Source organism: Chionomys nivalis, chromosome 5, assembly GCF_950005125.1.
Source record: "Chionomys nivalis chromosome 5, mChiNiv1.1, whole genome shotgun sequence".
Taxonomy (NCBI): Eukaryota; Metazoa; Chordata; class Mammalia; order Rodentia; family Cricetidae; genus Chionomys; species Chionomys nivalis.
In genome coordinates this window covers 95,662,116-95,688,355 of record NC_080090.1, presented here as the reverse complement: position 1 = coordinate 95,688,355, position 26,240 = coordinate 95,662,116, and the positions used below count along the sequence as shown (strand labels likewise).

The following is a 26,240-nucleotide window of genomic DNA, read 5'->3' as shown; positions in this document are numbered from 1 at the left end:
ACTAATTCTTTGCTGTATTTATTTAGAGAAGAGTAATAAGAAGTGGTTGCTCCTCAGAAGCACTCTCTGGCATTATTTAAAGCAGCATGCATGCTTCCATGTGTACCTGAGTATAAGAAAGGAGGCCTTGTTTATAACTCAGGCCAGCGTGCTCCCTGCTCTGCAGTGCACTTTGCATTTAGTAGGGATGCCAAGGAAGGGAAAGCACACAGTGATAGTTGAAGTCAACCTACATGCTGTGGTGAGACTACAACACCACAGGCATCATTGTAACTGGCAGGGGGAAATGAATTCTAATTTTAGAACTGAAAGATTGCTTGATTGCTGCCGAGATTCCATTGTTAGTACAAGGACTTGTGTTCAATGCCACCAAACCCACATAACGCAAGCCTAGTGTGGTCGCATATGCTTTTGATTCCTTAGTCAGTGAGGGAGATTAGGTGGATCTGTGGGTTTCCTTACAAAGCAACCCATTTTACTTGACAAATTCTAGAACAACAAGAGGAATGTCTTCAAGAATAAATAAAAAGCACTGGAGGAATGATACTTGGAGCCAACCTTTAGCTCAACACATGTGCAAACATTGCATACATCCATCCCCATACATATATGAACATACACATACATGCAAGTGCAAAAACCATATTTCTATGGCAACATACTTTTGCTTTTGCTGAGATGAAGGGAGTTCTATGTTTTGGCTGATTTCACCCTGTATTTTATTGTTACTGCATATGTATTAATGTCCAGTGATGATTCTTGGCCTCCCACTCAAGTTCAACACAGTCTTTCCATTAACATCAGCAGCTGTGGCTTCTTCTGCTCTGTTCATTTACTAAGATGCTTTTGAGAGCTGTCAAAATGACTTCCACCCATTTTATTCTTTGACAGAGTAAAAGACTCAGACTTGGCTTAAGTCATATAATTTCCCAAATGGACTGGAATTTTCTGGCAGCCCCACTTAGTGTTTGCCATCTGACATGACCTCAAAGAACTGGAGAAACCATCTGTTAATAAGATTTCATCTGCATTCTGCTGTTGGCTACGATGCTCTTTGCTGGGCTGGAGGACCCCCACCTTGATGACATATCCTCTGAGTCATACATAGGAGATAACTTTTTTTTCCTGAAAATTCTATGCCTTTTGTGCCCCCGAGTGAGCTTTAAAGGCAGGAGCTGTCACTCAAGATGAAAAGTAATGGAATATTTGTGCTCTTCTTTTCATGCCTGAGTCTCTTAAAGGTTTGAAATAAATCAACACAAACATTTCACATGTTGAATATGAAGCTCATTTGGTCATTTTTAAAGTTAAATTCAAAAAAAGTGACTTTTTGCTACAATCCTAGGAGATAAAAAAATCCTTTGACTTAGTTCTTAGAAATAACATTATGGGTAAATGTTGAGTCACTCCTGTGTGCATAGTCACCTAGCAGTCACATTGGTCAAGGATAGCTTTCAAGTTCTGATTAGCCCCTGGCAGCCCTCAGTCCAGCATGATCTCTGACCCATGTCATTTCAACCACACAACATCCTTGCCATTCTAAACTGTTGCTAAAGAAAGGGACTTCATCCTTGGAAATTCTTTCCTCATCTAAGTCTCAATTCCTTAGATGGACACTTTGGTTCCTAGTCCTCTGAGATATAAAGTATGCCACAAATCTATCATATTCTCTCTCCTGCTTTGCATTTATCCGTATTCTTCTTATCCATAAATTGCATCTAATTGAGAGTTGGTGAGATGCCTTAGCAATAAAAAGCACTTGCCATCTGAGTTTGATACCCATGATTACCAAATACGTATACACTCACACCCCGCCCACTACTAGTGTTATGCACTACTGATGATTTATTTCAACAGAGTAAATTACCTACAAATTTAATTAGAGAAAAAACATTTACTATAATATAGGCTGTCCTTACATTTAAAAAATAATCTCTTTTATTTTTAATTTCATGTAGTGTGTATGTGTGTGTGTGTGTGTGTGTGTGAGAGAGAGAGAGAGAGAGAGAGAGAGAGAGAGAGAGAGAATACAGGGTCCTATGGAGACCAGAAGAAGACATTGGATACTCTGGCATTTGCATTAGAAGTGGTTGTGATCTGGTTTAGAGATGTGGGTGCTAGGAACTGAACTCATGTCCTCTGAATAAATAAGTGATTTTAAGTGTTTGGCCATCACTCCAGCCCACATTTCACATTTTATTGGGTTTCCCATGTACTCTCTTCCTTCATCTTTTTTTTTATTATGACTTTAGGACACTTTGTCAAACATGGTGTATACTAGGAGCAGCACAGTCAAAGCCCAAAAGTGCTGTAGTCACAGTGGGAAACTCCCAATGTACACGTTCATATGAATCTGTAGTTGAAAGTAAAAGTAATTAAAAACAAAAATAAAAACTAAGCATTGACCCTACACATACCACCTTGTGATTCTTTATATAATCGGTTCTTCATTCCCTCTTTCCGTCTATACCCTTGCCTGTGAGAGTCATCTGTTTTGCTCAGTTCTTATCTGTGGTGCACAGAACACTGCTAGACTACTAAGTTTTCGTTTCGTTTTGTTTTGATTTTTGTTTTGTTTGGTTTTTCATGGACAGTAGCAGGAGGAATTTGTAATTGATGTATATAATGTTTGACATTTAAAAACATCTTCACATTATAGTGTGATGTGGGATTCCCCTCTGATTGCTGCTTCTTTGGCCTATGGCAGAGCAGAATAGAAACAGACAGAAAAACTAAACTAAATATGGAGAGAAAGAAGACAGAGTCAGACAGATGTCAGGTAGCTGAAGAAAAAGAAAGACACCGGAATCTCACTGATAGGCCACAGCCTTGCGGTGTTACACAGATTAATATAAATGGGTTAATTTAAGATGTAAGAGCTAGCTAGAGTTATGCCTGAACCATTGGTAAAACAGTGGTACAATTAATATGGTTTCTCTGTGATTATATGGGTCTGGGTGACCAGTAAACCAATGCACAGTCTCCGTGTACATATGTGACCTCTGGATTTGATCCTGCTATAGAAAAATCCGCTTGATTTATATGGCTTTCTTATTACAAAATTTAATGATTAAAAAGTTATGGTGATCTTAAGCCTCACACTCTACAGACTGAAGTATCAGGACACCATTAACAACTAATTGTCAAAACTGCCCATACTGTAGACAGTTTCCCTCAACTGTCTTCCATACAGCAACTCTATACAATAAATGTAATAAACTTCTGCTTCTATCACTAAATATATAAATAAGAATAAAAACCATACATACCTTAATTAACAACATGTAGAAGTGTTACTTATAACAAACTTCTTAGAAAGAAGTGTAAAGATAGGCTTCAGTCTTTTAATCTAGTCATTTCTTAGAACTCTGGTACAATGACAATCACAGGAGACAAAACTGGAAATGTCCCTCAAGCACAGTGAGAAGTCAAAAAATAATGGCGTGAAGTATTTTTCTGAAAACACAGGTCTCTTGTCACTTTATAACTAAATTTACTTTTGCTCCACAATAATATAAAAGTCAGATCATAAACTCCCAATTGTCCTCATGATCCACAACATCATTTAGAAAACCCCTTCTCTCACAGTGCCTTTTAGAGCAAGCCTCTATTATACATTACACCAATGAATGTAAAACTTATTTTGCTCAAAAATGATGAAGGAAGACAAGAAAACATGTATCCTCTTATTTTGTTTTTGTTGAATTATTGAATCTGCAAAATTCAATAATGCAAACTATTAACACAGTAGCCTCCCTCAGAGGAAATATTATTGTATTGACAGATGAACTAGTATTGTCAGAAAAAAAAAACATGAAATCTTCCCCTTAACTTTATAAGAAAAACAGATTCTGACAAAGCTACACCACAATGTGGAAAAAGACCAATGATGTTTTAATTTGGATATCATGAACAAAATAATTTTGGTACAGAAAGAAAAAAAAGTAAGCCATTTTAAAGCAGGCATGATTCAGGAATTTAGTTATAGATTCACAAAACAGTTAAAGGAATGAATTCCATGTGAAGAGTTACTCATGTGTATCTCTAGGACGTCAACAGGCACACAGATGTCATTATCATATCCTGAGCCTGGGACGTATCTCTTATCTCTGATGTTTGGAGGCTTCCTTTAAAATGAAGCTCCACTTAGGCCAGTCCTCCAGCCTTATTCACTAGGTTTCATAATCCCAAGTGTTGAGGATTGAACCCACACCTTGTACATATTAGATCAGTGCTCTACTCCTGAGCTACATTCAGGCCTGTTACTGGCTTATGCACATGACACACAGAAGACTCAAATCTTCATATATGTCACACTGATAAGGAGGTATCACCCAGATGGAGGGCCAGGCATAACCTGGACAAGGTTTCGGTGGCTCAGAGTGAGAAGAATGTGTGAAGATTTAAATTAAGCACAATAAAATATAACCAAACTGTGCAATCGAAACTTGGTTAGACTTCTGTACTTAGATAAAATTTTATTATAACTGAACAAAAATATTGGTTTTACAAATAAAATCTGACTGATTTCAAAGATTATTTTATCTGTGAGGTTATCTGTGTGTCTGTGTGCAATGTAAGTGGAGTTGCCTTATGGAGAACTGAAAGAGAACAGAGATTCCCTGAAGCTGGAGGGAGAAGCGAATGTGAGCTACCTGTCTCTCCTGACCTGGGTGCTAGGGACCAGTCCTGGAATTTCTGCAAGAACAGCAAGTACTCTTAACATGTGAGCCATCGAGCCCACACACCCTCTCCTCCTCTCCTCCCCTCCCCTCCCCTGTCCTTCCCTCCCCTCCCCTCTCCTCTCCTCTTCTCTCACCTCCTCTCCCCTCCTCTCTTCTTCTCTCCTCCCTTCCTCTTCTCTCCCCTCCTCTCTTCTCCCCCTTTCCTTTCACTTTCCCTCCTCTCTTCTCCTCGCCTTTCCTCTCTCCTCCCATTGCCCCTCCTGTCCCCTCGTTTCCTCTCTTCTCTCCTCCTTTCCTCTCACCATACTCATTATTTCTCTTTCTCTGTGTGAGTGTGGTGAGAGGCATTTTCTGAAGCCTGTACCTGTGTAAAGAATCCACAAAAGGACTCTGGGTATCGCTCTGTCATTCTCTTCCTTTTCCGTTGAGAAAGGGTCTCTCACTGAAACTTAAGCTAGGCTAGCCCTGAAAGCCCACCAGCTTACCTCCACTATACAGTTGGTGTTACAGGGGCACATGAGCAAACCCTACTATTCATATGTACAATGCACAATCAAAAGCAAACCCCATGCTTCTGTCCACTGTACTTCCCCAATCCCAAAGTAAATTTCTTTTCTAAAAAAACAAAAAAAACAAAAAACAAAACAAAAAAAAACTGGTCAGGAGGATGCTTATATGTTTTTCTTTGGGTTCACCTTCTTATTTAGCTTCTCTAGGATCACGGATTATAGGCTCAATGTCCTTTATTTATGGCTAGAAACCAAATATGAGTGAGTACATCCCATGTTCCTCTTTTTGGGTCTGGCTTATCTCACTCAGGATAGTGTTTTCTATTTCCGTCCATTTGCATGCAAAATTCAAGAAGTCATTGTTTTTTACTGCTGAGTAGTACTCTAATATGTATATATTCCATACTTTCTTCATCCATTCTTCCATTGAAGGGCATCTAGGTTGTTTCCAGGTCTGGCTATTACAAATAATGCTGCTATGAACATAGTTGAGCATATACTTTTGTTGTATGATAGGGCATCTCTTGGGTATATTCCCAAGAGTGGTAGGTGATGAAAGGAGACAGAGACAGAGACCCACATTGGAGCACCGGACTGAAATCTCAAGGTCCAAATCAGGAGCAGAAGTAGAGAGAGCACGAGCAAGGAACTCAGGACCGCAAGGGGGGCTCCCACACACTGAGACAATGGGGATGTTCTATCGGGAACTCACCAAGGCCAGGTGGCCTTGGTCTGAAAAAGCATGGGATAAAACCAGACTCGCTAAACATAATGGACAATGAGGACTACTGAGAACTCAAGAACAATGGCAATGGGTTTTTGATCCCACTGTACGTACTGGCTTTGTGGGAGCCTAGGCAGTTTGGATGCTCACCTTACTAGACCTGGATGGAGGTGGGTGGTCCCTGGACTTCCCACAGGACAGGGAACCCTGATTGTTCTTTGGGATGATGAGGGAGGGGGACTTGATCGGGGGAGGGGGAGGGAAATGGGAGGCGGTAGCGGGGAAGAGGCAGAAATCTTTAATAAATAAATGAATAAACTGGTCATTTTACAATTGAGGGCTTAAAAAATACATTGACCTTATGACTCTATTTATATTTTCACTCTTTTTTTCCTCAGAAAAATTGAGGTTTTCTCCATTTACGAATGAAGATGCCCAGCAGGCTACACTACTACCTGCAAATTAGCTATTCCCCTAACACAGTCTTTAACTGTTTTCTTTCTTAAAAGGCAACACCAAAGCAATGCAAAAATTAATTAGTGTTAACACCAATTAGGAGTCCAAACAGTGCTGTGCCGGCATAATCAGAAAATATGGCTCAAGGATTTATTACTATGTACCCATATTCTGTATTGTTTTGTTGCTTAATTGAGGTTTTCCATTTACACTAAGAATTACTATTATCCCACTCATTTAGAATATGTTATTCTGTATTTGATGATCTTCATGATGGACACAGCTAAAGAGAACAAGCTGTCCCTTCTGACTAAACACTGTGGCATGAATTACAGGATCTGTAGGATTTCAAACTTGACAGCTTAGTTGCAAAGACATAGCTTTCTCCCTAGGTGTATGACTCCCTTGCCCTGCACTTGGCATGGGCAGGTATCAATCTGCATTAGAAATCACACAGTAGGTTGGCCACATCCACACAGAGTACAGAGGCAATGTTAGAGATGCCTTCCTTGTGTGGAATCCACCTTCCTGCTGCTCTTTTGTGACAGCAGAGTCGGATGAGGATAAGATCTAACACAGGAAATCAGATGGCAGAAGGCCTGGAGATCTCTCCCCAGTGGGGTTACATGTGACCAAACTGAGCATCCTCAAACAATGCTCCCTTCTATACCTACAGGAGAAGGCTCCTCACAGGAGGTCTCAGGTCTGTGTCCGCCCCACCCTCAGGAGTGCCTTTCTCCTTTCTAATGCACTATTTCTACTTCTATCACCATTCACGTGTCTCTGGTCCAGTTCTTTGTCCCAGGATACAGGACACTGGGAATCTCCGCAGGTGTGCAACCTGCACCAGTAATAGTTGGATGTGAAAAGTTTTATTTGTGCAATGAAAAATTCATATCATCCCTATTCTGTGCAGCCTCTAGACTAAAGGCTCTGTGAACCAAAGTTCCCGGATAGATCCGCACCCTCCACTGAACCACCTTCCAGGCTGAGGACCTGACGAGAACTTCAGCCGCTGTGGGGTGGTTGGAATGCTACAACCTCAGAGCCAAATTACAGTTTGTCCTGGCCCTCATTCCTTTTCCACCTTAGTGTCTGATTTAACAGAGTTGGACTATCATGTGAAAACTTCTGGAATGTGCTAACTTTATAAAGCACTATTTTGGTTGAACTGTGACAATTTTTGCAACTACAGTAATTTGGTTTCCAGAACTAAAGTAACTTGTTTCTCTAGATCTTTGTGTAACCACCGCCTTGAATCATGGGAATGGCTGTTAAAGCTCAGCACCACTGGTTACCATCAGCAGCAATCAGTTGTGGACCACAACAAGGAAACTCTCAGTCTCCTGCTCACCTCTTTGTTACTTAGTCCTGAGCTTAACTGGGATTCCTGTCACATTGTTATGTGCCTCCTCCTTGGAGGCATTACTATCTTTTCTAATAAGTATCTTATGTAAAGAGAAAAACCTGTTTCAACATCACCCTTGAACTTCAGACCACAAGCTTTTCACTATTAACTCGGCCTGAACTACCACTTTTCAATTACACATGATATCAATTCTGTATTCTATTAAATCACCTGTTTTTCGATCCTTTTTTATTTAAACTAATGTCAGCCATTTCCACCCTACACAGACACACACACACTCACACATACATACACACAAGCTGTGAAAACAGCACCAGTCTATGCAGGATAAGCCATTGTCCTCATGCACACCAAACACATTCTCTGTCTGTGACTGCTGAGCCATCTTCTAAGCTACCTCACTTCATTAACATTTATCATGTAGTATTTATCTCATTTTTGTAGACTTAAGTTTCCGTCAGCCTGATCCTGAAGCTGTTCAGTCTCAAAGAAACACACAGAGGCTTATATTAATTATAAGATATTTGACCTCTTGGCTCAGGCTCATTATTAACTAGCTCTTACAACTTAAATTAACCAATAATTCCTATGTATGTTTAGCCACATGGCTTGGTACCATTTCTCAGTAATGCATTCTCATCTTGCTTCCTCTTCCCAGAATTCTCCTAGTCTGGTAACTGCTTATATTTCCAGCCTGGCTACTGGCCAATCAGCATTTTATTAAACTAGTACAAGTGACAAATCTTTACAGTGAATAAGAGCATTATCCCACAGTATACTTTGCAGGTGTTACCCAACTTGTGGCAACAGTCTGGTTTTCAAGAAGCACAAACTGGGAACTTGTCCTTGAGAAGCCAATTAAAATAGGTAAGTTATGCTGAGAGATGTCTTGACAGTTAATATTGTGTACTGTTCTTTCAGAGAAGCTCAGTGCAACTCCAAGCACACACATAGGGCTACAACTGCCTGTAGCTCCAGCACAGTGGGATCCAATGCCCTCTTCTGGCTTTCATTGACACTTCCCACATGCACAGAACCACAGATAAACACATGTACACACACACACACACACAACACACACAAAATTGGCAAAGTAACAGTGAGAAAAATATAATAACAAAGAGATTTTATTTAATGTGGCCACATTGGCAAGAGAAACAAAGAAATCCAGTGACCCTCAAAGTCCATCTTTGGAGTCCTGCAGTGACACCAAGCTTTAAATAGTGATTAGTGATGTGCTCATTTAAGCAGTTCTGGTCTAGGTGTGGTTCCACCCACTACTGACTCGTTATTGTCTGGGCTTCAGTCTCATTCTCTAACATGTGTCTAACATATGTAAATCTCTTTTTGGGAAAAAAAATGTACTCCCCCTACTGAAGGCTTTTCCTTCTTTCAGTATAAAATTTCTGGAGGAATTCTCATTTCTTGAGTTCATTGTTTCAAAAGTCTGTTGGTCAGATTGAAAGGTATCAGCATTTCTTTAAAATACCATCATATCTGCTTGGCCAGTGACATGGTGATCATATGGTTTACTGTACTGAGACTTTATACAGTTCAACTACTCTGTCTCTGAATGGATGATGACCAAAAGTGCCACAAATGACTCTCATCTCTTACTTGTATGCCTTTAGATAGCATGTCCCACCTGGAAGTATAGCTGTTCCCATGTGATAGGGTACAATGGAAGAAATAATTGATGAGGTTTATGTTTTAATAATTTTTAAGGCACTGTAGAGTCCACCTGGCTCTGTCAAATCACCACTCTGGAAGAAGCTAGATGTCATGCCATGTGAGCACTCAAGTGGCCCATGGAGAGGCTCACATGAAAACCACTAAGACTCTGGGCTGGCATCCAGTTCTGCTTGTCAATTATGTAAGTGAAGAAGTGCAGATGCCCTTCCTTCAGCTCAGTCAAGGCACACCACGGACATAGCTGCCACCTCTGCCATCAGTCACAGAATGTATACCATGCTGGCCCTCCAAAGCCAACCACTTCAAGAATTCCATAGCAAAAGCCCTTGTACAACAAATTACTGTCTTGTTATGGAATCAGTACTGGGCAGCCAGAGCAGTTCTATTTTATAGGGTAATAGCCATGGTATGTTTTGTTGTGTCCTCTGTTATTTTAAAGTGATCCGTGATAAAAAATGAATCATAGGTGAATAGTGTGTGCACTAGGAAACTTGGGACACAATGTGTTTTCTTCCATTAATGAATTATATTCATTTACTAAAACTTCTGTGATCAGAGCCACTTTAATGAGGGCTCAATCAGTAAAACGCTCCCTTGAAAGTGCAAGGTCCACAGTTTTTGTACTCATTCATGTGAAAAGCTGGGTATGGTGGTCTACAAATATGGAATTCCACTACTTGGAAAGTAGAAACAGGCAAGTCCCTTGTTGTCCATGAGCTGATAGTCTACCATAACTGGGGAATTCTAGGTTCAGTCAGAAACTCTTTCTTAATAAATAAGACAGAAAAGTGATTGAGGAAGACATAGGACTTGAACCACTGCCCTCAACATGCTTATGTGTACTTATAACACACACGTGTGTGTGTGCACACACACAAACACACAGCATGAGTGGATGTACATAGGTACAAGTTTATTGGTACACATAAATACACACATGTCAGGGATTTACTCAACTAAAACCAATATCCATATGTTTACCTATGAAGATGCCTGCTAGAGCAATTCCTACATCAAATCACCTGAGTATTGTAGCATATGCAAAGCTGTATAAGCCGATCATTTTTATATTTCCCACATATGCATAAAGCATAAAAAAGACAAGACCAGGTTAGCCGGATGGCTCAGTGGGTAAAGAAAATCACTGACAAGTATGATGCCTTAGGTTCCATAAACAAACCCACATGATAGAAGGAGGAAACAGACTCCTACAAGCTGTCTTTTTACTTACACACATGCAATATGATCTGCATGATTACACACATACAAGCACAAAAAATAAACAAGTAAATGTAATAAATTTTTTTTAGAAAAATAGGCAGTTTCACATTAGGTGGTTACATTTGTGATAAAACAATGGATATATGAATAGCTATTTTACAAAATGCAGAACAGTTTCCAGTACTTTTCTTCAAATTCTCCTGCACCCCTTCCTCTTCTACATTCTTTTGTATAGCTATTTATTTATACACATGTAGGTGTTTATATAATTTATACTAATTTTGCTCCTGCCTTATAACCTTGCTTTAGTAAGGAGAGTGTTTACTAGACAAGTAATTTAGCAGCAGCAGCAGCTACAAACAAGACGGGGAAGACAGGGAAGATAGCAGGATGAATAAACTGTCTCATGCATCAGAATATACTCATTAATCTAGACTGCACTTTTGCTAAACTGTTTATTGTGTGCTTTTGCATATGTCTGTGTATGCACACATGTATGTGCAGGGGCTTGCATCTGTGTATATCAGGAACCATTAGGCATCCTGCCCCATCAATCTGTATCTTATTCTCTTGAGACAGTATCTCACTAAAACTGGCAGCCGGCAAGCCCTGTCATCCTGTCTCTACCTCCACTACTTAACACTGAGGTTAAAAGCAAATGCATAGCTATTCCTGACTTTCTAAGTGAGTGCTGAAGGTCCAAACTTGGGTTCTAATACTTGTAAAGAAAATGCTATAATCCACTGAGCCATTTCCATGGTCTAGCTATAAGTTTATCATTAATAGTATTAGTCAAAATAATGGCACAGCTCAAATGTATGAAGCTTAATGGCTTAGACAATCCCATGGCCAGACTGTACTCCCACAGACTTCTTGAAGATTTCTGTGTAATTGTAAAGCACTGAGGTATTAAGACACATAATTTAATTAGATAATTCACTAGAGAAGAGTTACTTTTTCAAGCAGTAGTGCGTGCCTGATTCATTTTACAGCGATTACTTCATAGTTAAAATAGATATTTATCATAAAGAGGACTTTGTCTATGGACCTACAGTATAGTGTGGATGCAGCCAAATCTAGAGAATATCAAATCCACTCTGCAGAGTGTGGAGTGTGGAGAACAGACAGTAACATGCAGCAAGCTGCAGAGATGGAGTGGCATATTCCTGGAAGTGGAATACAGTTCAATTGGTAAAATGTTTGCTTTGCACACACAAGGGCCTGAGTTTGAGCCCTGGAACCCATGTAAATATGTGATGCACGTACTGTGGTAATCCCAGAGCTGGGAGAACAGAAAGAGAAGGACCACTCAGCCTAGCAGAATGGGCAAGACATGGGCTACTGAAATGCACTATCTCAAAACAATATGGATGGCTACTGAGAACTAACGTGTTGACTAGGGCTGACTCCACGTGCAACTGCACACATAAGCGAGTGTATACATGTACACACACAGATACCATATGTTCCCAGTATTGCATAGATGTAAACTGCACACATGAATGCGTGTATACATGTAAACACGCAGATACCATATGTTCCCAGTACTAGACAGATGTAAGGGAATCTTTCAGCTTCTCTTGTGTTCTAAAGGAGCTAATTTTTGCAGAAATTATGCACCCTAATGCTTAAAAGACCACTACAATTACACTGAAACAGCTAAATACATCTAATTAGTGACTGACCACAAACATAAAACATAATAAGGAAGAAACTGACAGTGTAAAGCAATAAAGTCCACTTGTCATGTAGTATAAGTTAATTTTTCTTACTTTTGGCATATGTGTGTGTGTGTGTGTGTGTGTGCGCGCACTTGAGTGCAGTGCTCTTAGATTGCAGAAGGGGATGTTGGATCCTCTAGAGAGGGTGTTATGGGTGGTTATCAATCACCTAACATTAGTGTTTGGAATCGAATTCCAGTCATTAGGAAGCGCAATGGCATTCCCAACTACCAAGCTACCTCCCCAGCCCCCATACTTTGAAACAGAATAAATAAAAAAATCCATAAATTAGGAAAATAACAGTTTTAAAAATAATTGTTTCCATTTATGTTAATCTTTAATATGTTATGTACAAAATACTGAAGAGTGTTCAAAGATGACTTAAGAATCCACATACTGAATAAACCAAATGGTCCAAAATCTCATTGTTGTCAGCTGCTGACTAAAATGTGGATTCAAACTATTAATACACAGATTCCAAGTAACCAAGAGACAGACATCTGGCAGGGAGAATGATTTTTAACCACCAATATTCATCTCAGAAAGCTTGGATTAGATCAAGGTTAATCACACTGGAAAGTTTTGTTTCTACTTTAAAAACATTTGTAGGTCTGAGCAGATAGCTCAGAGAATAAAGGTCCTTACCACTAAGTCTATTAATGTAAATGCAATCTCAACAACCCTGTTTTGGAAGGAGAAATCTTGCAAGTTTTCCTTTGAATTGCACATAATTGTGTGCACATAAACACATGAACATTCATGTGCATGGACACATAGGAGCACACACACACACAAGCACATTCACATACCACACTAAAATACAATAAAATTGTTTAAGTCCTTTAAAATATTTTCATTTTTGTATTTTTTTTTTTTTGAGATAGGGTTTCTCTGTAGCTTTGGAGCTTGTCCTGGAACTAGCTCTTATAGACCAGGCTGGTCTCGAACTCACAGAGATCCACTTGCCTCTGCCTCCCAAGTGCTGGGATTAAAGGCATGCGCCACCACCACCTGGCTTAAAATATTTTCAATTTTATGTCACCTAAATGCACCCATGTGTCACTTAGACAGCTACTGTTTTAGGAATAATTTAAAACATGAAGATGTATAATCACTAAGCCTGGAGAAATCACAGATGCCACTTGAGTATCAAATACAATGTATACCTCAGTCTGAAAGATGGCTTGGCAAGAAAAAGTATTTGCTACCAAGCCAGCCAACCTGAGTTTAATCCCCCGAGCCCACATGGTAAACAAAAGCTGACTCTCGCAAGCTCTCGTCTGTCTTCCACTTTTGTATTGCAGCACACATATGAATTCACACACAAACAAAATGCAAAAGAAATTAAAATATATAATATATGGAATGGAAATTACATTGTTTTTAATTAGTTAGAATTCAGTTCAAAATAAATGTAATTGTGATAATGATTATATCTGAACACAGCTTAATCCTCGATGGTTCTTAAGCCAATGATAGTGTGATAGAAGACTGGGACATCTGCAACCAGTAGGATGTATCCAACTCTACCAAAGCAGAGCCTAAGAATGAGGGGGTTAACATCTCTGAGCCTGCCCCTCCTTAGAAAATTGTATCAATATCCAAGTTATGGGAGCTTCATGGCATTTACAGTGACGAACCCAGTTCTCATTTGTCTCACAAAATTTGAATGCTTAGCAGTTTGCTGTCTTGTGTAAACTTATTTTGATAGAGAGAGCAAAAGAAGCAGGGTCACACGGAGAAAAGAGGGGGAGAAAAAAATCCTTTAATCAACACAGTACTTTACTCATGGACAGCTTTCACAGCTAAATCAGCAGTGGAGTGGATCAGTCATGATATATAGTGTAGCATAGGATACAGTAGTAAGAAGGTACAATTTATCACAGAATTTCTGAGAGCCGTGGGTAAGTTCTATACAACTTTTGACAAGAAAGGGTAAAAACCTAAGAATATACTTCATGAGACTATTTATATCAAGTACAAAACCATCAGAGCTAAAGAGTAAAATGTGCACAACCATGCAAGTGGTTGGACATGCATTTGGCAAAGCTTTGCTTTCTTAGTCCAGGTGATGGTAACATAGACATGTTTACTTTAGAATTAAGGCTCACACAATGCACAAAATATGTGAGGAAATGTTCTTTGATTTACATGCCAATAAATATTTAAGCATAGAAATTCTGAATATAAACAAATATTTTCTTCTAAAATCAAAACATGAGCCATTCTGTCACGTGATTCTAGTTACTTTTTAAAAAAACTATTTGTTTTTTGTGGCTTTCACATCATACATTTTAATCCCATTCATGTCCCCATACTTTTGCATCTGCCCTATGCCCTTACAACATACCCCCCCCAAAAAAAATAAAATAAAATTTAAGAGAAAAGAAAAAGAGAGATCTCATCATGGAAGCTGAAGCGTGACACAGTGAGTCACGCAGTACACCCTTTAGACCATATACCTTCACTTGCAAGTGTTTATTGCAGAGTCATTGGTCTGGTTTGAGGCCTCTGATTTCTGCTACACTATTGACACTGGGTCCTCACTGGGACTTCTCTTGGATACCCTGTTCTTGTCTTGTTGTTGCAGATATCATACAGCTTTGGATCTACAGGACTGGTCCCTTCACATTTTCCAGCAGATCTTCGATGGGATTGATGTTGGGGTAGAACATAGCCATGGTTGGGCCTGGGTGGTTGCAGTGTCGGTCAGTTCATCAGCTCTCCCTTATCCTCACTACTAGCTCTCCAGCATTTCCCTGCTACTTCACCATTTACAGCAAAGAACAAAGAGTGGGGCTATTTCTCCTGTTTTTATTCCCTCAGGACCAGCTCCCCCACATCTACACCACCAGGAACAGCTTGACTGTGTTGCCCAGGTGAGGTATAGGGGCCACTCCCCTGAGTGTTGCAGTTGATTGGGGCAGGGACAGTTTTCCTGCTCTCATGACCACAAGTGAAGGATAAGGAAGTGGGGAGAGCATTTCTCCCTTGCCCATGCCACAGGATGACAGATGAGGGGTATGAGCAGATTTCCCATGCTCACATTGTTGGGGTCTACTCACCTGCAACCCTATCAACAGGGTCAGCTCTACTGTGTTGCCCAGGCAAGGTACAGGGCCTGCTTTCCCAAATGCTACAGCTGGAGAGGGTAAGGTGCATGTGATAGGGTGAGAGCGAAAGGACATCTTGCTATCATACTCACTATTGCTTGGAAGACAAGGGGGACAAGGGCAGCTCTTCTACTCTCGCCTGTGCCCTCTAGTTACATTCTATTTATGTCTTTTAGCATACATGTTTATAGATGTACGTGTGTATGTGTGTGAGTCTACGAGTTTCATAGCATGTGTGTAGAATTAAGATGACAGTTCTGCTCTTTTCCTCTAATATGTGGGTCCATAGGATGAACTCAGGTTATCAGGCTTGGTGTTAGGTACCTTTACCCACTGAGAAATTATCAGCCCCATATAGAAATATAATATGGCAGAATAAGCAGAAACTTAGAAGAAGAAAAAAGAGGCCAGATCAGGGTTGAGTTTCATACAGAAAAGATGGTTATACAAGTCAGAGATTTAAGAAAAACAATACATATGAGAGAGAGAGAGAGAGAGAGAGAGAGAGAGAGAGAGAGAGAGAGAGAGAGAGAGAGAGAGAGAAACTTAGGACTTTGTATTCATTCAATTTTCTTATCACCAGAATGACATACTCAGAACCCATACTCAGAAGATTTGTGGACTGCTTTTTAAAAATTCATTTGTAAGCCTGGATAGTCATGCCTGTTCTTGTATGTATCTAATCAATTTCCTTTATATTTATGAGTTGTATACTATTTCATTAATTTGCAACTATTTAGCCATTCACTAAAGAAATAGCATCTGAGTTGTTTACGGTAACAAACAGGGTCTCATATATGCCAGTATTGGTTCTAACTCTCTGTTTTGCCAGGAAGCTTGAAGTCTGGTTCCTCCTTCCCCTACCTCCTGAAAATTGGGATTGCAAGCATGCACCATCTTGCCTCATTTATATGGTAGGTGGTGATTAAATACCAGGATTTATGTGTGCTAGTAAAGTTCTCTATGGACTGAACTGTATTCAGGTCTCTCAAGTAATTAAAAATAAAGCTATATAGTTTCAAGGCAATCCTTGGCTATATAACATGATCTCTTGTCAAACATTAATAAGTTGAAAAAGAAACAATCATACAACCAGGCAAATGAAAAGGTAAATAACTAAATACTACTATAAGTATACACATAAAAAGCTTGGTGTGAATCTAGGTTTCATGTCACTGGAAAAACTACCTTAGTGTGCACATGCTAGGTTGGATGGTAGCACAAGTTTGGTTGTTATCGACACCACCATCAATACCCTCTTACACAATCCTAGCAACAATATTGGAGTGATCTAATTTCTCTCTGTGCTGCTATAATTCAGTGCTAACACTGTTGTTCTTTTTTAATAATTGATCCATTTTTATAGATGTTATTTTTGGTTTTAAGTGGGTTCTACTAGTCTACAAAGTTCTACAAAGTCTAAAGACTTTGAAATGTGGATAGCATCTCTCATGAGTCCTTTACTGGTGTGGGTTCCTTTTCTTTTCATATAGATATTTTCCCTCTGCTCTTAATATTCCATTCTGAGAATGCTTTACATCTGTTGCTTGTATTAGTCACATTTCCATTGCTGTGATAAAAACAGTGTGATCAAAAGTAACTTAAGGAAGGAGGAATTTATTTAGCTATGGTTTCAGAAGGATAAGTGACTATCATGTTGGGGAAACACGGCAGCAGGCATTAGGCGTGGCAGATAGAGCAGAAAGCTATAATATACATCTTAACCTCAAGCACAAAGCAGAACAAGAAAACTGAAGAGAGACTATGATATAAATTCTCAAATCCTATCCCCAATGACACACGTACTTCCTCACGCAAAACCAGACCTCCTAACCCTTTCCAAATAGCAACACCAATGGACTAAATGTTCAAATACCTGAGCCTGTGGGGGACCTCTCTCATTCAAACTACCACATGGATCCTTTGCTAAATATGTTATTGCAAATATTTCTCACAGGCTCTAGTTTGAAATTTTACTATCCTAGTGCATCTTTGCACAGAACAACAGTTTCCAGTTCCATAGACTTTACTCCCAGTGTATTGTTTAAGGAACGTTTCCTTAGTCTTAGACACTAAATACAATTTGGGTTTCTTTACCAATTACATATACATTTATATTTGGATTCAGTCTGAATTCATTCTTATTTTGCACAAGAGATTAGAATGAAGTTAGTTTAAGTGATTTTTTTTATTCTAATATACTTTTATCTGTTCCTTTTGTCTTCTTTCTCCCCTCTCTGTCTCCCTTTTTCATTTCTATTTAAAAGCTTTTATTACATTTTATTTTTTGCATTTTATGTGTGTTTGAGGAAACATCCGTGTAGATGACAGTGTACAAGTAGAAGTCAGACAAAAACTGGTAAGCGCCAGTTTACTTCTTCTACTATATATGGTCCTGGGGCTCAAATTCAGAACACCAGTCTTGGTGGTAAGCACCCTTACCCACTGATCCATCTTGCTGGTCCCTTGTTTTCTTCCTGACTGTGGATATCTATTCATTCCATCACCATTTGTGGAAAAGACTATAATTTATATGGCTGGACTGTTCTGCCACTCTCTCTATAACTCACCTGCTACATTCAAGAGACCCATTTCTGAGTTCTAGATGCCTTCTAATTGCTATGAGTGCTCATCTTGTTGATAGCTCTAGTCTTGATTGCAATGGCTTTTACCACATGCTAACATATCAATGGTCTTGGGTCAGCAAAATGGATCAGTGTGTAAAGGTATTTGCCACTAAACTTGATGATCTGAATCTAGTATTTCAGACCTACACAGTAGAATCAGAGAAGCAACTTCCAAAACTGTCATCTGACATGTACCATGTCATATATACTATGTATCATGATACATACACATGAGTGCATGTGTGTGCGCACAACATGCACACACACTACTCATGTCAAACATATAATCAAAAAATAAAATTTCATTATATTTTTTATATGGCAAGTCAAATTTAAATTCCTCCAGGTAACATTAGTTTACGACCTTATAGTATATTTTAATATTTTTCTATTTTTTGCATATAAAAGACATTTTTCTCATTGTAACATGTTGCTTCCAAAATTTGAAACTGAGGAAAGTACTGGGAGAGCAACAGTTAATCAAAAACCCAAAGACTCTGAACAGGGACATAAACCTGTAATGACAATCTCACCATCTTTTTCAGAACACATTACTTTTAGTAAAAGCATAAGCTTTAAAGAGACACAAGATGTACACTCCAAAAGGCTAACACATTGAACATCAAGTCTTCTGAACTGTGAAATATCATGTGTTTGGAGTCTTTCGATGCATTATATGAGGTTTTCTGCCTTAACTCCATAAATTTTTATTGTCTGTCCTAAAGCTCATAAAACTTCCTTGAATAATCTCCTATCATTTATTCTCTACAGAAACTAATGTGCTGAATTGCCTTTTAACACTTACTCTGATTTTTAACTGTGGAAATCATACCTATGTACAAAATACCTACTTGCTATATGTATGTTCTAATTGTGCTCTGAAGCTGGAGAAGAATAATGAAGCAGTGATGGAGAAAAGAATACTGTGTTTGCTAAAACTTTATTTCTTTTGTTGTCCTACTTTGGGTATTTTCTGAGATTATGTAGCTAATATTCAAATGCCATCAACGGTGTTGGATATGGCTCTGTATGCAAAAGCAGTGGCTGTGAACCTAAGTTTGAATCCTCAGAACCTTGGCAAAACACAGACCCAAAATACAAAGTCTGGGATTCCATTGCTTCTATGGAAATGGGGAGAGGAGACAGAAGTACCCACAGAAGCTCACAGACCTTAAACCTGGAATATAGAAGCAAAAAAAATAGCAAAGAGATCCTTTCTTAGGCAAGATGGAAGTTGAGGACTAACACAAAGATTGTTCCTCACCTTCATATGTGTTTCCTGGCATGTACATACCTACCATTTTACAAATTATACATAAGTACATACTTACATTTATGTGCTCACACACAAACACACACACAGACACACACACACACAGAATTACCACTAGCTGGCAAAATGATTCAGAATGTGAAAGCCCACACTTGCCACAAGTAATAATTTACAGATTCTGCACAATATCCATAAAACATACAAAGAAATCCTGACTTAGCAAGATCGCTCAGTGAGTAAAGACACTTGTCACTAAGACTGTTGACCTCAATCTCTAGAACCCAGATAGTAGAAAGAAAACCATCTATTTCAAGTTATCCTCTGACCATTAAAGTATTCTGTAGACCATGGATGCCTACACACGCACACACACACACACACGCGGAAAACTTTAAACACACCACCAAAGCATATGCTATCTGTTATTTCAAACAGTATTCTCCTTGTGTATACACTGAGCTCAGAACACATCTAGTAGGAAAGTCTCTGACCTACATACACCCAAGACACTTTCCCGGATGCTGATGGGCTTATCCTGAAAGCAAGCACGTCTCTGTCATATTTCCTAAAAGCTAATACATTTGTCACTGTCACTTGACAGTTTGTTCTAGTTATTGGCTAGTCAACTGTGTTGCCTTCAGCCATCTCTTTCCCAAAGCAAACTCCGCATGTCCAAGCCATTCTCAATATAACCATAAATGCTGTCTCAGTGTCCACACAGAAAGTTTTCTGTAGAAAGAGCAAGAGTTCCTTTACCTGCTTGACGTCATATGCCAGAAGAACATACTTTAAATCTGGGGAAACTGAGTGTCTGGATGCTTTAAAAGTTACCTAGAAGAAGAAAAAGAAAGAGGGTTTATTATTTTAAGGAGATGAATAACCAAGAAAGTGGGTTGAGTACTTATGTCAAATATGGAAGAAATCGGAATCATCAATATACTCTTCTGAAACAGACAATGTCATTGTTTTGTTTTGTTAATTGCTGAGAATTTCAGACAATTTACCTCCCCCAACAATCTCCCCCCCCCAATCATCCATTCCTCCATCTAGTCCACTTTCTACTGTCCACCTATTTTGGGAGTGAGGCTAGCCAGGTATGTGGTTGATCTACCAATGATTTCATAAGTAAAGAAAGCTTCCTCTTACTCTCCCAGCAGCCATCACATACCAACAGCTCCTCAGCAGGTAGCGTTTCCTGCCCGCCTCCCTCCCTTTATACTGGGATTTTGTGTGGCCAGGGTTAGTACTGGTCTTGTGCATGCATCTATAATCACCGTGAATATATTTAAATCAAAGTTTTGACAAATCTTACCTAACAGTTTTGTAGAAAAGACATGAAAGGAGCCATTTTATGTGTAAATACTTAAAAAAGCAATCATTTTATAACTGAGGAAAAATGGGGCTAGAATGGTATTCATTTGATACAGTGTTGCCTTGTATGCAGGAAGCCCTGGATCATCCCATGACTATATGAGTGGGCACCCAGGGAGTAGAGATAGGAGAATCACAAGTTCAAGTTCATCTTCAACTATTTAGCATGCTTGAGGAAAGTCCGAGTTATATGAAACTCTCTAAACAGAAAAAAATGCTGAGTTAGGTATGTGTCTCATACCTGTGAATCTATAAATCTAGAATTAGGAGTGTTGAAGCAGAAGGACTACTTTGCAACTTCATTGCCAGTCGGAGTCAGGGCTAAAAGTGATATCCACCATGGGCTATATACAATCTCTCTCTCTCTCTCTCTCTCTCTCTCTCTTCCTCCTCCCCCCCCTGAATCTTTCTCCCTATCTGTATGTCTGTATGTGTTGTACATTACTGTCTATATATATTTATTTATGATATATGTTTGCATTTGACACACATCAATACGCACAGAGACTCTCTATGTTGCTTTCTGTATACACATTTTTGAGATACGTATTTATATTTGACACACACATACGTCTATATTTCAAATGTATGCATACATACACACATGCATGCACTGAGGTAAAGGCTTATTGAAATTCTGAAATAGACACAAAAGATTTTTACAGTTGCATGTTTGGTTAATAGAAAGAAAAGATATAGTGAAATTCTGTGTGCTGCCATTTTTTGTCTGTTTTTTTTTTCTTTTCCTATTTAACTCTTTAAGTATTTAAAGATCCATCAAAGACAAACTTTCTTTAGAGGCAGTTTTCTGGGTAAATCAGGTATAACACAAATACATAACTAATTGCATTTGATACCAAACAACTACTGTAATTACAGTGTACCTGATGGATTCTGAGCTTATAAGTTAACTATTGAACAGATCTAATGATAGAAGTAATTTAAAATTCATGATGAAAGTTAAATATATTGAAGGTGGATAAATGGTTTTACATGAAATATAGGTGTTTGTTGAACTCATATCAAAGGGAAAGACAGGAAAATTGAGTTGATAGGAACAAAAATAAATAGTCTGAGTACTTTAAGCAAACTAGATTGTTTGCATATTATTTGCAGAGACTTGCCTATGTAAATCATTTTGTACATCTTACTTCAAGGTAACATCCACACAAAGCTATCTAGGGAAGATACAAGAAGCTAGGTTTCTTCTATTTCCCTTTCCTCTTGTCCCCAATCCCCTTCTGCTTTCAATAATACCAAGATATGGGGAAGAGAGTAGCTTTCTATTCAGTCTGTGGACAGTGATTAAAGCCTTAATCATCCTGATCATGATGTCTGATAAGCATCTAAGTTTTCAGGCTGATGCTTGAATGGATGGTGATAATGTCAATTTACCAGGAAGATGATGCACTCCAAACTCAAGACACAGGCTCCTGCGTTTAAGCCATGCCTGACATTTTCCTCAGATCTCTTCCTTTGCATTTTTCTTCTTCGTGATCAACTAGTGACCTCAGTCTTGCCCTCTGCTTGACTCTGTTAGTCCTTGTCAGAGAACCCAGGCCCTGCAGGTTACCAGGCTCTAAACAGAAAGGACTGCAAGCAAGATATGATGAACAAGGCAGACTCCTGTAGCCCAGGTGTTCAAGGTAACCTGACCACCATTAGACAGAATGAGGCACATGGAAAGCAAGCCCCACTTGTTTACCCCAAGAAGTAATGGGCCCTACATCGCATATACCATGTTCTTTTGCCTGAGTCTTGGAGAGCAGGCTATGTACTAAGTTCTCCTCACCCTGCAAGCTTCCCTACCCCCTTTCTTTTGGAAATTTTTAAAAGAGGACATCATGTTTGGCTGTGGATGAGGACAGCAAATTACTTTCAGATCATACCCCAGTGCTAAATGTTGCCAGCATTCTCGAATTATTTGATTGAAGGATAATTACTCACTGCCTCCCTGCAGTTCCATGCTTCCCTTTCCTTTCTCCTCCTTACTGAAATCCCATGCCTCTGAAGTATTTGTCCAAACTAGAAGAGATAACAGAAGAGTCTGACCTAGCAGTCAAGCTGGAAAGAATACAGCTAACTGTAGGGTGTGGGATTTGTAGTCAGAATCTAAGGGTGTTAGTTCTGTATCACTGAGCCCCCCAACTTATGGCATTTGGCACATGTTGTCAAAAATGAATGGAATTGTCGGGTATTCATTTGGTATTTTCAAGAACAAAATTACAATTTAAGAGCGTAAATTGCTTTATTTCCCATTCTGTATTTTTACATGTCATTATAAAAATATAATAAGGTATCCAATGGTAGGGGCCAAAAGGTTTGCTTTTAAAAATCAAGAAGTCTTTTTAAAAGAAGCAGAAATGAAGGACTATGAAAAAGCATGTCAGTACCAAGTCACCTTCCTGAGAAGCAAAACCAAGGAGAGACAGGCCAGTGAAAACTGTGACTGGTTCATACCAGACAGGGGAAAAAAATCTAATCCCTAGGACAGAAGCGATGACAGTGTTCCCATAACAGGTTTTAAAGAGCAATGTGGAGGATACTGTCTGTTCAGTCATCTCTTTAAAGAACAGTACCCATCCTAGAACTGCAGTGCCTGGGGCAGGTAACCTTGTGACCGGATGTCACCACTTCTGTCCTAGGGATTAGAAATCCCCAACATTATAGATGGTAAGGCTGTCTCAAGGCCACAGAAATGCAAAAGGAATTCAGGAAGGCTCCTTTCACAGGCCTTTAGTTATCTCACCAGCCAGAGGGTATTTTTGTTCTTCGTTGCTTTCATTCTTTTTGGTGGAGACATTTTTTCCCTGCCTGGTATGAATTATTTAAAGGAATCTCACATGCTTTGTTCCATCCACCCCTATGTGAGATTCTTCACACAAATTAACTTCCTGTTTTCACAGGTGCGTCTGGGCCTTGGTAACAACATTTTAGTGTCTTTACAGTTCCTACCATTATCCAGTCTGACACTTTGTTAATTATCACTGTACTCCCTCTAGTTTAGGCTGCACACAAACTGGGAATTGTTCCAAATAGCTTTTCAGGGGCCCAAAGCTGCTGAATCTAGAGCTGAGCACTGGTCATCTGGGATGGAGGGGTCCATAATGTGAACATAAGAAACTCATTCTAGAGCTACAGAGGTAGCTCAGTGGCTGAGAATGCTCACTGTAAAAACACAAGGACCTAAGTTCAAATCCCAGAGCCCACATAAAAGGCTGGTGTTTCTATGTCTGCCCATAATCCTATCATTGTGGAGATGAGGGGGCTGGTGTTGCTGGGTCTTGTTAGCTGCAAGGCCAGTGTAAGGCTTAATGAGAGACTATCTCAAGGGAATAAGACAGAATGCTATAGCAGGGCCCTTTAGGTACTCTAGTCTTCTTGTCTGTATCTGCACACATATGTCCCCATATATACCACATACATATATATGCCATAATCTAGTAATTAATTTATGAAACTCTGGAGGTTTTACACAAATTCATGTTACTATAAAGTAGTGGTCTTCAACTTTGGGGTCACATATCTCTTATCCTTCATTTCAGATATTTTATTATGATTCATTATAGTAGGAAAACTACAGTTATGAAATAGCAGTGAAATAATTTTATGGATTGGGGTGACCACAATGTGAGGAACTGTATTAAAGGGTCACAGCATTACGAAGGTTGAGAGTCACTGCTATGAAGCATTTGTGTTATTATCTCTTGCATCTGAGGGAAAAGTTCTATCTAACAGTAGTGAAAGCTGCTTGAAATTGGCCTTATCTGTGTGCTATACTATGATTCTAGTGAGTATCAACTGGATAGGACTTCACATTAGAGCTAGGGGTAGAGAGGTGACTTATCAGATAAGAGTGATTGATCCTCTTCCAGAGGACAAGAGTCCTGTTCTCAGCCTCCATCAGCACCTGTAACTGCGGCTCCAGAGGACCCAAAACCCTCTTCTGGCCTTCAAAGGAATCCCCTCACCCAACAAATAAATGAAAACAATTTTACAAAAGGAACCATGAGTTTGGGGAAATTTCATATAGTAACTGTTGTGCTCCCTTCACAGCTTATTTCCTGTTGAGACGAAGGGCTGCAGAAAAAGTTGTTGTAGGTATACATACCAGTAAGGGCTGGATGTAGGAGCCGAAACATGACATCAGAAAATTACTCCTCCTGTCCCTTCTACTATTTGTTTGTGTCAGGGTTTCTCACTGGCCCTGAACTTAGCCAAGTAGGCCAGGCTAGCTTTCCAGTGAATTCCAGGAATGCCCTGTCTTCATGTCTCACTTCACTGATGATGGGATTATAAGCATGCAGAACCTGTTCTACATTTATGTGGGTACTGGGAATCGAATTCAGGTTCCAATGCTTATTGACTAAGCTATCTAACCAGAAGAACAAATGATTTCTGTATGTGTTTACCATTACTAAACAATAATGCCTATAGTGACTGTTTCAGCATAGAGAGTCCTGGAAGGTATTAAAAGGCATGCTTTCTACATACAAGCGAAGTTCCTTTAAAGAACAGCAAAAGGATAGGCTCAATAAACACAAATATGTACACAGTCTATTTGACAGACTAACATGCTGAGATATTTAATGCCCCTGAGAAACACGTGCAGCGTCTTAGACATCCTGCGTTACTCAGTGTAACACAAGTAATTCACTGTATGGGAAGCAGCAAGGTTCCTGAAGGTTCTACAAGGTAAAGGAAACCTCACTAAGTGTATTTTCATGACATATTGGTCACAGTAAGGTAAGCATCAGGTGCCGCTGTGGTCCACAGCAGAACTGATATCTGAAATCGAACAAACTGCAGAGACAAAGTACTTAAAGAAGATTGTGGATGCCAGGGTAAGAAAGGTTGACTGGACTTGCTCAAAGAAGGAACAGCACTCAGCACTAGATACTCCTCATCTTAGAGGAAATGTGTAAAGTTTTTTCTTCAATTTTTTTCTAAGAAAAGTCAGAAATTAATAGCTTAACACCAAGTTCTATGGTTTTAAAATTGTTATGTAATAGTTTCATTATGGGGGAAGAGTGTCCTTCATGGGGTGTGGAAGTTTGCTCGTTTATGGGAAAGTTAATGGTTTCAAGGATGGGAGAGAGGAAAGCAGCTCTTGATAGTTTCCAGAAGCATAAACCTATTACATACTTGGAGAATGTAGGTGAAGAATTTATGATATATAATGATTTCAGTGAAATCATTGATTATGTTATAAGAAACCCTCTAGGGAGCATACAAGTAGCATTAAAGGCTTTCAGGGAAGAAGGGGATGGGAGTCTAGATGACGACATCATATGAAAACCACATTATCAACTCATTGACTAGGGCAGACGTATCATGAATGGTAACACCAGAGCCAAGGAGGGAGTAAGATTGGTTTTGTATACAGAATTTTGTTTTGGCAAATGGATTGAAAGTGAGCTGATCTGAGGCTTCCCTAGAAATTAGGAAGACAAGCCGGGCGGTGGTGGCGCACGCCTTT

The 26,240-nt window shown here is 39.3% G+C and overlaps 1 protein-coding gene across 1 annotated transcript in view; it reads right to left on the bottom strand.

The window, feature by feature from the left end:
• The window catches only part of Dpp10 (dipeptidyl peptidase like 10), a 742,401-nt gene that overhangs the window by 330,568 nt on the left and 385,593 nt on the right, over positions 1-26,240 (bottom strand). The window contains exon 5 of the mRNA XM_057769460.1: positions 20,147-20,221. Within this exon, the coding sequence (XP_057625443.1) occupies positions 20,147-20,221 (75 nt within the window). The remainder of the gene's footprint in view (positions 1-20,146; positions 20,222-26,240) is intronic.